Source organism: Hippoglossus hippoglossus, chromosome 9 (assembly GCF_009819705.1).
Source record: "Hippoglossus hippoglossus isolate fHipHip1 chromosome 9, fHipHip1.pri, whole genome shotgun sequence".
In the NCBI taxonomy this organism is placed as follows: Eukaryota; Metazoa; Chordata; class Actinopteri; order Pleuronectiformes; family Pleuronectidae; genus Hippoglossus; species Hippoglossus hippoglossus.
Genome location: NC_047159.1, coordinates 337320 through 349021, shown reverse-complemented (window position 1 = coordinate 349021; position 11702 = coordinate 337320). Strand labels below are relative to the sequence as shown.

Here is an 11702-nt window from a genome sequence, read left to right as displayed (position 1 = left end):
TTTAGAGGATCCGTGGAGCTGGTGTGGATTGTTCGAGTCTCTGAGGAGGACCAGGGTCTTCAGAGACCCACAAGATCCTTTGAGCTCCTCTGATGAGTTTCTGAAAGATCTAGATTCTCCTCAGAGGATGAACCTCTGTCAGCTGCTGGAGCTCAACAGAACCAGCCTGACCCGTAGGAGCAAAGTGAGTTTAGTTCGGTCCAGTTCAGTTTAGTCCAGTTCAGTTTACCTGATGCTTCCTTCATCTTTATCACTTTCATCAACTATATCACAGACAGTTAGAGAGAGAGAGAGAGAGATGGGATGTTCTCCATCTGTACTAAAGAGATGTCTCTCTCTGTCTCTTTTTCATGATAGAAACTAAACTGAACTAAATATGATGATGGAGGCTGAGGTGTGTGTGTGTCTGTGTGTCTGTGTGTGTATCTGGGTGTGTGTGTGTGAGTGTGTGTGTCAGCCTGGCACACAGTCGCAGTATGCACACTATGTACTCAGCATGCCAACTCAGCCTCGGCACTGCAATGCAGCGCTGTGCATTTGGCCAAGTCATGCCACACACACTCACACACACAGTCACACACAGACACACACACACAGTCACACACAGTCACACACTCACAGACACACATTGTGATTGTGTGAGTTGTGTGTCTACATGTGTGTATATGTAAACCTTGCAGTGTGTGTTCTTGCTCGCCCCTCTCTCTCTCGTCCTCTGCAGGGCACTTAGCCGCATTAGCTCCCTCACTGTCCTCAGATGACTCCTCCTCTTCCTCCCTCCTCCTCCTCCTCACTGTCTGCTGTGTCTCCCCCTCCTCCCCCTCCTCCCCCTCCAGTGACACACCAGACGATGCGTTGACTGAGCGGAGGAGAAGAAGAAGAGGCAGAAGAAGAAGAAGAAAACCTCTCCCAGCTGCTGCATGGAGGAGGTGAGGAGCTGTCTGTCTGTCTGACTGATAGATTCGTTTGTCTTTTTTAATCCATCTCTCTGTTTCTTTATCTACCTGTCTCTCTCTCTTCCTTCTGTTCACACTGGTGCCTGTCTGAACTGAATTGAACTCTAAAACAGACTGAAGTCACATTTACTGTACTAGACTATCAGACTGTGCTAAACTGAACTAGACTCTGCTGGACTGTGCTAAACTGAACTAGACTCTGCTGGACTGTGCTAAACTGAACTAGACTCTGCTGGACTATGCTAAACTGAACTAGACTCTGCTGGACTATGCTAAACTGAACTAGACTCTGCTGGACTGTGCTAAACTGAACTAGACTCTGCTGGACTATGCTAAACTGTACTAGACTCTATCAGACTGTTCTAAACTGAACTAGACTCTGCTGGACTGTGCTAAACTGAACTAGACTCTGCTGGACTATGCTAAACTGTACTAGACTCTATCAGACTGTTCTAAACTGAACTAGACTCTGCTGGACTGTGCTAAACTGAACTAGACTCTGCTGGACTATGCTAAACTGAACTAGACTCTGCTGGACTATGCTAAACTGAACTAGACTCTACTGGACTATGCTAAACTGAACTAGACTCTGCTGGACTATGCTAAACTGAACTAGACTCTGCTGGACTATGCTAAACTGAACTAGACTCTATCAGACTGTTCTAAACTGAACTAGACTCTGCTGGACTGTGCTAAACTGTACTAGACTCTGCTGGACTGTGCTAAACTGAACTAGACTCTGCTGGACTATGCTAAACTGTACTAGACTCTATCAGACTGTTCTAAACTGAACTAGACTCTGCTGGACTGTGCTAAACTGAACTAGACTCTACTGGACTATGCTAAACTGAACTAGACTATGCTGGACTATGCTAAACTGAACTAGACTCTACTGGACTATGCTAAACTGAACTAGACTCTGCTGGACTATGCTAAACTGAACTAGACTGCTGGACTATGCTAAACTGAACTAGACTCTGCTGGACTGTGCTAAACTGTACTAGACTCTGCTGGACTGTGCTAAACTGAACTAGACTCTGCTGGACTATGCTAAACTGTACTAGACTCTATCAGACTGTTCTAAACTGAACTAGACTATACTGGACTATGCTAAACTGAACTAGACTCTGCTGGACTATGCTAAACTGAACTAGACCCTGCTGGACTATGCTAAACTGAACTAGACTCTGCTGGACTATGCTAAACTGAACTAGACCCTGCTGGACTGTACTAAAGTGAACTAGACTCTACTGACCTATGCTAAACTGAACTAGACTCTGCTGGACTATGCTAAACTGAACTAGACCCTGCTGGACTATGCTAAACTGAACTAGACCCTGCTGGACTATGCTAAACTGAACTAGACTCTACTGGACTGTACTAAACTGAACTAGACTATCAGACTGTTCTAAACTGAACTAGACTCTACTGACCTATGCTAAACTGAACTAGACTCTACTGAACTATGCTAAACTGAACTAGACTCTACTAGACTGTACTAAACTGAACTAGACTCTACTAGACTGTACTAAACTGAACTAGACTATACTGGACTGTTCTAAACTGAACTAGACTCTGCTGGACTATGCTAAACTGAACTAGTCTCTGCCGGACTATGCTAAACTGAACTAGACTCTACTGGACTGTACTAAACTGAACTAGACTCTATCAGACTGTTCTAAACTGAACTAGACTCTACTGGACTGTGCTAAACTGTACTAGACCCTGCTGGACTATGCTAAACTGAACTAGACTCTACTGGACTGTACTAAACTGAACTAGACCCTACTGGACTGTACTAAACTGAACTAGACTCTATCAGACTGTGCTAAAGTGAACTAGACTCTACTGGACTATGCTAAGCTGAACTAGACTCTACTGGACTGTACTAAAGTGAACTAGACCCTAATGGACTGTACTAAAGTGAACTAGACTCTACTGGACTGTACTAAAGTGAACTAGACCCTAATGGACTGTACTAAAGTGAACTAGACTCTACTGGACTGTACTAAAGTGAACTAGACTATACTGGACTATGCTAAAATGAACTAGACTATACTGGACTATGCTAAACTGAACTAGACCCTACTGGACTATGCTAAGGTGAACTAGACTCTACTGGACTGTACTAAAGTGAACTAGACCCTAATGGACTGTACTAAACTGAACCAGACTCTACTGGACTGTACTAAACTGAACTAGACTCTACTGGACTGTACTAAAGTGAACTAGACTCTACTGGACTGTACTGAACTGAACTAGACTCTAATGGACTGTACTAAAGTGAACTAGACTCTACTGGACTGTACTAAACTGAACTAGACTCCACTGGACTGTACTAAAGTGAACTAGACCCTACTGGACTATGCTAAACTGAACTAGACCCTACTGGACTATGCTAAACTGAACTAGATTCTACTGGACTGTACTAAACTGAACTAGACCCTACTGGACTATGCTAAACTGAACTAGATTCTACTGGACTGTACTAAACTGAACTAGACCCTACTGGACTATGCTAAACTGAACTAGACTCTACTGGACTATGCTAAACTGAACTAGATTCTACTGGACTGTACTAAACTCTACTGGACTGTACTAAACTGAACTAGACTAGACTCTACTGGACTGTACTAAAGTGAACTAGACTCTACTGGACTGTACTAAACTGAACTAGATTCTACTGGACTGTACTAAAGTGAACTAGACTCTACTGGACTATGCTAAACTGAACTAGACCCTAATGGACTATGCTAAACTGAACTAGATTCTACTGGACTGTACTAAACTGAACTAGATTCTACTGGACTATGCTAAACTGAACTAGACCCTAATGGACTATGCTAAACTGAACTAGACCCTAATGGACTGTACTAAACTGAACTAGACTCTACTGGACTGTACTAAACTGAACTAGACCCTACTGGACTGTACTAAGCTGAACTAGACTCTACTGGACTGTACTAAACTGAACTAGACCCTACTGGACTGTACTAAGCTGAACTAGACTCTACTGGACTGTACTAAACTGAACTAGACTCTACTGGACTGTACTAAACTGAACTAGACTCTAATGGACTACTAAAGTGAACTAGACCCTACTGGACTGTACTAAAGTGAACTAGACTCTACTGGACTATGCTAAACTGAACTAGATTCTACTGGACTGTACTAAACTCTACTGGACTGTACTAAACTGAACTAGACTAGACTCTACTGGACTGTACTAAAGTGAACTAGACTCTACTGGACTGTACTAAACTGAACTAGATTCTACTGGACTATGCTAAACTGAACTAGACCCTACTGGACTGTACTAAGCTGAACTAGACTCTACTGGACTGTACTAAACTGAACTAGACTCTACTGGACTGTACTAAACTGAACTAGACTCTAATGGACTGTACTAAAGTGAACTAGACTCTACTGGACTGTACTAAAGTGAACCAGACTCTACTGGACTGTACTAAACTGAACTAGATTCTACTGGACTATGCTAAACTGAACTAGACCCTACTGGACTGTACTAAGCTGAACTAGACTCTACTGGACTGTACTAAACTGAACTAGACTCTACTGGACTGTACTAAACTGAACTAGACTCTAATGGACTGTACTAAAGTGAACTAGACTCTACTGGACTATACTAAAGTGAACTAGACCATCTATCCATCATCACAGAGGTGTTTCAGTCTCACATGTTCTCAGTTTGTGAGATGTACGTGACCCTTTATACCTGCCCCCCCTCTTCTGGTTCCAGCTGGCTCTCGGATCTGAGTTGACCCCCATCAGGACCATCTAGTCCCTGCACCACCTCACTCTGACCTCCACAACAACAGTATGTACCTCAGATGTTGTTGTATCTGCAGCCTCCCTGACACCTAAGCTCCACCCCTCCGTCAGTCTGTCTGACTGTTAAGGACCGCCTCCTTCCAGCCTCCGTCTCTCTTGAGCCCCCGGTGGCTTCCTGTGGCGTCGCGCTCCTCCCGCCTCCATCATGTCCGACGGGCTGCTGCAGGTTGAGATCCCAGACTTCGGCAGCAGCGTGCTGGGCAGCCTGAACGAGCAGCGGCTGCTGGGCCACTACTGCGACGTGTCCATCCTGGTGCAGGGTCAGGCCTTCAAGGCGCACAGGGCTGTCCTCGCCGCCTCCTCCCTGTACTTCAGAGACCTGTTCAGCTCTGCAACTGACTCCTCCTCCTCCTCCTCCTCCTCCCAGGCGGTGTTTGAGCTGCCGTCTTCTGTAACGCCGACATGTTTCCAGCAGATTCTGTCGTTCTGCTACACAGGACGCCTCAGCATGGCCGCCAGCGAGCAGCTGGTGCTCATGTACACTGCCGGGTACCTGCAGATCCAGAACATTGTGGAGCGAGGCATGGAGCTGATGATGATGAAGGCCTCCTCCTCCTCCTCCCCTCTCTGCTGCGATTCACAGGTTGGTTTGGCCACGCCCACAGAGCTGAGTTAACTTAGGTAGACACGAGTCAGTGGAGTTAGTCCAGATAGTGAAGAGTGTTTATGTGTTGGTTGGTGCAGAGTTAACCTCCCGACCTCCTGCTGGGAACTTAACAGTGCTACCTTCACTGCAATGCTAATGTTGCTAATGTTGCTAGCAGTAGATTGCTGGGTTCAGGAGTTTATTCTCAATCTTCAGCCTGAAACAACATCCAGCATAAACGTGGTTTCAACGTGAGACTTGACTGTTATTGTAACTTTTGTAGCTAATTGGTCCAATCAGACGTGAGGATGCATTTCATTCCAGGTTCAACTGCAGAGTGAAGATATTTACACATGAATAACGGAACATTTCTGTTTCTCTGGGAAACATCTGAACATTTTGTCACTTTTTCTGTCTCAGAGAAAAACTTTGCATCACCAACATTTTAGGACCTCGTGAAAAACAATCAGTCCAAGTTAGAATCTTCAGAGTTGAAGCTAAACTCTGAACTGACTTTATGTTTGTAGAGAAGTTTCCTCATCGTCCTCTTTTAGTCAGTGTTTGTGTCTGTAGCATCTAGTGGACATTAAAGGACTTGCAGCTCAATGCATTTTTTGATCTGAAGCTGGTCAGACCAGGCTCCGCCTCTGAGTCCATTGAGCTCACGATGAGGTTCAACCATCACAGAATCTTTTCTAATCACAGACGACATCAGCAGACGAGCTCGGAAGCTTTGACAACCCGGTGGTCCAGCAGCGGCACAGCGCCCCCCAGCTGCAGGAGGCCAGTCCAGACCAGCCGGCCCTGAGTCCTGAGGATCTGTTGTTAGCCGTGAGCAGGATAAAACAGGAGAGAGCCGACACTCCTCCTGCTGAGGAGAACGCAGGAGCAGCGGCAGGAGGAGGAGAGGAAACTAGGTGAGAACCAACAGGATTGAAGTTCAGATCCGTGTCGTCATGTTTGTTTGACCCGGATTGGAAAAGGTAAAGTCTTCCTGTCATTGGTTGAGCTGTTGTGACTAATGGAGGATATGTTGTATCTGTAGTTTTTGTGTGTTACTGCTGCCAACTGTGCTGAAAGCCTTTATGTCCAAAAAGAGATATGTCCATTTCAAAGGAGGATACCATCAATGTCCCTTCTTCCATGTGTCCTCTATATAGGCATGGTTGTTCCTCCACTAGAGGGCAGCTCAGAGTCAACAAATACAGCGATGGTGGAGGAGGTTGTGATGATGTTCCTTTGGTCCTGGGTCATGTGACATCATGTGGATCCTGTAGTTTCTTACCAACTCACAAAAAGTTCCATTGTTAAAAATTCTTCATCTTGTCATCTCAGTTGGACCATTAGCTACACTGCCCCCTGTGATTGTGAGTGGTACTGCTTCATTTCATCCGTTTTACTTCAGCCTTTACACTCAATTTGATGTGAACCTGACTCTGGTCCTGGATCTGGTCTCATCTCTGAGGGGACCTCTATGGCTGCATTGGGACTGAGCCTCCTCCTGCATGTGAATTTCAAACTCCTTCATTGATATGAATGGAGCAAGTCATGTGATGCAGTGTTGGTGTCAATGCAGTAACATTGGAAATCAAATACGTGACGTGCTTTGTAACGACAGAGAATTTCTGTTGTTCACCTTGTGATCATTGACACCAAAGATAAGATAGTTGCTCTGTCCGTTCTGTCCTCAGAGTGGACATTGCCACGGACCTCCAGACCTCCAGGAACAGTGCTCTGTGTTACCTGGGTGCCAGTGGAGCTTTGGTTCCAGGGCTGCAGTCCTACCTGCTGGCTGGTGGGGGGCGCTCCAGTCCAGAAGGGTCCAGTCTTCCCACAGACTCTCCTCCCTCTCACCCCCCCACTGAGGAGGAGCTGGAGGAGGATTACTACGGCAACACGGTCCATCCTGGACTCTACCAACACCTCTACGGGCATCCTGCAAACGCCTACAGTAAGTTACTTCATGGTACAGTCCCATTTCAAACGTGAACCTGTATGGAAGCGGAGTGATGACAAAACTTAACACAATATCTGTCAGAATATCTGCAGCCGTTGACACTCTAAACTACATTTTGACACCAGAGTCCCACAGCACCTCCTGTGTCAGTGAAGTTGAACAGATGTTACAGATGCTGTAAGATTTGTGATGCGTCAGTGATGTTCATCACTTTGCCCTGATTGTTCAACAGAGCACATCTAACATTTAAAGCCTGAAGTCTTTGTTGAACTATTGTGTTTCTCGATAATATTACTTTATTACCAATTAAAGTAGTGTAATACTGAAATGAATGCAACACTAAGGCATCATTATTATTGTCAACATGAATATTAAAGTCACCAACAATAAGTTCTTTGTTTTTGGACGAGGTTTGATAAAAACTTAGGGATTCAGTTAAAAATTCAGAATAAGCCCCCAGGGCATATGATTGGCTGTTGGTGTTTCTTGGATTGGTGTGGAAGACTAAGAACAAGACTTTCAAATGAGTTGTAGCTTAGTTTAGGTTTAGGATTAATTGATAGACTGGAGTTAAAAATAGCAGCAACTCCACCTCCTCGACCAAAGTCTCGGGGAACGTGTGAATTTACATGACTGGGGGGGGGGGGGGGGGGGGTAGATTCATTTAGGCTGACATATTCATCGGGATGCAGCCAGGTCTCAGTGAGGGACAATTAATCTATTTTCTGATCTGAGACTAGTTCATTTACTAAAATAGCCTTTGATGATAGTGATCTTATGTTTAAGAGTCCACATTTAATTATTAACAGCTAGATAGATTAAAAAGAAGTTTAGTAAATGTGTTCCTCCACTTTCTCTTTACCACAGCTGCTCAAACCTGATTGGTCAAACTAGAAACTGAAGCCAGAAGCTTCCAGCCCCATAATCTGTTCCCTCCCCTGAAGATTCAGTTTATTCACATGAAGAATGTGTTTGTAGAGATTAACGCAATACAAATAAAATTGAATTGAAATACTACACCAAAGAATCATCTTGGTAACCAAACGGTTACGATGTAAATCATGTGACTATAATTTCCCTGGTTTGACACTGGTCAGGGACCTTTGACCTCTGCGTGTGGTTCTCCCTGCTCTTCTGGCTGTCTCTGTAACATCAGCTGTCTGAGGAATGGGAAAATGGGAAAATATATATAAATCTAGTCCATAGCAGGGACGAGGCAGTTCCTACTTGTTTTTTGCTCAAAATGACTGAGTTGCTGGACCAAGATCACGTCTTCTTAACATGAAGCCAAAATATCTCAGATATACTAACGCTGCCATCTAGTGGGTTAGAAAGGTTTTACTGAACCTTCTTAACTGAGTGAAATGACCTGAAGTATTTCAGCAGCCGCCATAATAAGAACTGTTTCAAATAACTGATTCAAACCAAAGTGATCAGAAACACTTGAACAAACATCAGGGAGATAAGAACGACCTGAAACATCTTTGCAAACATTTATTTAACGACTACTTTGATTTTCTTGTTTGGTTCATGTCCCATCTGCTAACATGGAGGAGGAGGGTTTATGATCTATACTGCAGCCAGACACCAGGGGGAGTAAGAGACACCTTGGTTTCACTTTTGTGTGTGTGTGTGATATAAAATCTCACTTTTATTTGATGATAGTTTGCATTGCTAAACTTAATGAGTTGTGATTTGTGAGTCAGACTTTGTGTCTGCAGAGTTCAGGGGTCGTGATAGTGACCCTTTAAAGTTTTTCCTTTTGTCCACAGTCCTCTAGTGGACAACAGGTGAACTGCAGGTTAAGAGACTTGATTGACAGCTTTGTCATTATGCGTTCCTGTTTTTTCTGACCCCTCCCCTCTTGTCTCCCTCTTTCTTATTGGTCCAGTCCAAGAGAAGCTGGATATGCTGCCTCTCCCATTGGCTAACGAGCGTCGACCCTGTGTGCTGGTTGGTCGTGACAACATGGCTCTACCTGCCAGTCTGATCAGTCAGATTGGGTATCGCTGCCATCCGTCACTGTACACTGAGGGCGACCCGGGGGAGAAGGTGGAGCTGGTGGCAGGTAGGACGTCCTGTAATGTGTCGTCATAGTAACAGGTTATGAAACAGACGTGAAGAGATGAACCGTTGTGACGTGTGTGTTCAGGTTCAGGTGTGTTCATGACTCGAGGTCAGCTGATGAACTGTCACCTGTGTGCTGGAGTCAAACACAAGGTGCTGCTCAGGAGACTGCTGGCTACGTTCTTCGACAGGTGAGACCCAACAGGTGGTTAGCCTAGCTTAGCATATGGACTATTTCTCTCAGTCTTTGATTACCTCTGTAAACAATGTAAATGTTTCCGTTTGTTGACATCATCAGATGTCAGTGACATCACCAGACATCAGTGACATCATCAGACGTCAGTGACATCATCAGACAACATGTGACATCACCAGACATCAGTGACATCATCAGACGTCAGTGACATCATCAGACAACATGTGACATCACCAGACATCAGTGACATCATCAGATGTCAGTGACATCATCAGACAACATGTGACATCACCAGACATCAGTGACATCATCAGACGTCAGTGACATCATCAGACAACATGTGACATCACCAGACATCAGTGACATCATCAGACAACATGTGACATCACCAGACATCAGTGACATCATCAGACAACATGTGACATCACCAGACGTCAGTGAAATCATCAGACAACATGTGACATCACCAGACTTTAGTGACATCGTCAAACAACATGTGACATCACCAGACTTCAGTGACATCATCAGTGTTCAATGATCAGGTTCTGACTTACAGTGTAGGAGCTGATTGGGCTGTTATGGTTTCCATAGAAACACACTGGCCAATAGCTGTGGTACAGGGATCCGCTCCTCCACCAATGATCCGAGCCGAAAGCCCCTGGACAACCGAGTGTTAAACACTGTGAAACGTAAGACACACACACACACACACTCACACACACTCACACACACACACACTCACACACTCACGTATTTTGAAAACACTGAAACATTTCTTTCATCCTCCCTCATTGTTTTTCTTCTCTTCCTCCTCCTTCTCCCCCCCTCCTCCTCCTCAGTCTACTGTCAGAACTTTGCTCCCAACTTTAAGGAGAGTGAGATGAACGTCATTGCGGCCGACATGTGCACCAACGCTCGCAGAGTGCGGAAACGTTGGCTCCCAAAGATCCAGTCGCTCCTCCCGGACGGCCTCCCGGCCTCTGGCTCCTGCCATCCCCGCAAAGCTAAGCGTGGGGGAGGAGCAGGAGGAGGCGGAGGTCAGGGTGCAGAGGCCGCGGTGCAGCCCAGCGGCAGCCCCTTTGAGCTGGACCTGCGACAGCTCAGCGCCTCCTACCTCAGCCTGGAGGCTCCGCTGTACGCAGAGAGACGTGGGAGGGAGGCAGCGGGGGAGAAAGAGAGGGAGAAGGAAGTGCCAGCCGCCATCTTGCCTCACCTGCAGTTCGCCGGGTCGCGTGGGGGCGGGGCAGGCAGTGGACAGGTGGAGGAAGGGCTGATAGGAGGCGAGGCCGACGGGGGAGGGAGGTTACAGACTGAACCACCTTCACACCTCCCCCTGTCCCTTTCCTCCTGCTCTTCCTCCTCCTCCTCACACCCCTCCCCCCAGCCGGCAGAGCCCGCTCCTTCTCATAGAGGATTGGCCGACACAGAAGAGAGGGGGGCGGAGCCTCTGGAAGACAGCCAATAAGCTTTCTATTGCATCTGCCTACCTGTATGTAAATAATACAATAGCTACCTGTTCCCCCACCTGTCTGTCTCCTCCCCTACCTCACTACCTGTCTACCTCTCTACCCCCTGTCTGTCTGTCCGTCTGACCTACCTGTCTGTCTGCTCGGCTCTGCTGCATGTTAACAGCCTCCTGCAGTCCAGCACAGGCCCATAGCAACAGGACTGATGATGAAGAAGATGATGGTGGTGATGTGATGATGATGATGATGATGATGATGATGATGAATTATATTCACTCTATGATAATAAAGCTCCTTGATAATCAGACTCTATTTCTCAATCGTGGGCCTCAACCTCTGTGTATGTGTGTGTGTGTGTGTGTGTGTATATATATATATATATATATATAGTTTTACCAGGAAGAGCGGGCCCCGGGCTCGCTGCTTGCCGCTCTGCATGCTGGGGAGTGTAGTTCGAACCTCGGCGCCATTCTGAACCTCGTAAATCTCGCTAGCCATTCACAGCAGCCCAGTCATCCTCTCAACCAATCACTGCACTTCAACCACCTCACCCACTAATAACTGCGCTATTTTTTATCCCCCAGCAACAAATCACAGCCTCTCAAACAGCTCACAGCCAATC

General features: G+C 46.0%; 2 protein-coding genes and 1 long non-coding RNA gene across 4 annotated transcripts in view; 2 read left to right on the top strand and 1 right to left on the bottom strand.

Annotated features, from left to right (window-relative positions):
* LOC117767741 (sulfhydryl oxidase 2-like) overlaps positions 1 to 9768 on the top strand; it is a 21375-nt gene extending 11607 nt beyond the window's left edge. Inside the window, exons 13-14 of the mRNA XM_034595581.1 lie at positions 5922 to 5925; positions 9755 to 9768. The gene's annotated coding sequence lies outside the window, so the exon portion shown is untranslated. The remainder of the gene's footprint in view (positions 1 to 5921; positions 5926 to 9754) is intronic.
* Positions 412 to 11303, top strand: LOC117767742 (nucleus accumbens-associated protein 2-like). Of its 2 annotated transcripts, none has more exons than XM_034595582.1 (8): positions 412 to 929; positions 4717 to 5391; positions 6100 to 6311; positions 7086 to 7345; positions 9237 to 9419; positions 9504 to 9609; positions 10206 to 10303; positions 10454 to 11297. In XM_034595582.1, exons 2-8 carry the CDS (start codon positions 4954 to 4956, stop codon positions 11077 to 11079), a joined length of 1923 nt encoding a protein of 640 aa, XP_034451473.1. In that variant the 5' UTR covers positions 412 to 929; positions 4717 to 4953; the 3' UTR covers positions 11080 to 11297. The 2 variants fall into 2 exon arrangements, with proteins under 2 accessions (XP_034451473.1, XP_034451474.1); XM_034595583.1 differs by having other exon boundaries at positions 414 to 929; positions 9243 to 9419; positions 10454 to 11303.
* On the bottom strand, positions 8788 to 10402 carry LOC117767760. The gene is made up of 3 exons (XR_004614937.1): positions 10365 to 10402; positions 10169 to 10294; positions 8788 to 8824 (listed from the first exon to the last, which is right to left on the bottom strand). It is a non-coding gene; the product is annotated as an uncharacterized LOC117767760 (long non-coding RNA).
* Positions 11304 to 11702: the final 399 nt, after the last annotated feature.

Excerpts from the sequence above, each read along its gene's own strand:
- LOC117767742 (XM_034595582.1), top strand. The coding sequence starts at position 4,954 with ATGTCCGACGGGCTGCTGCAGGTTGAGATCCCAGACTTCGGCAGCAGC. Across the intron at positions 9,610-10,205 it reads CTGGCTACGTTCTTCGACAG|AAACACACTGGCCAATAGCT; the intron begins GTGAGACCCAAC and ends TGGTTTCCATAG. Across the intron at positions 10,304-10,453 it reads AGTGTTAAACACTGTGAAAC|TCTACTGTCAGAACTTTGCT; the intron begins GTAAGACACACA and ends CCTCCTCCTCAG.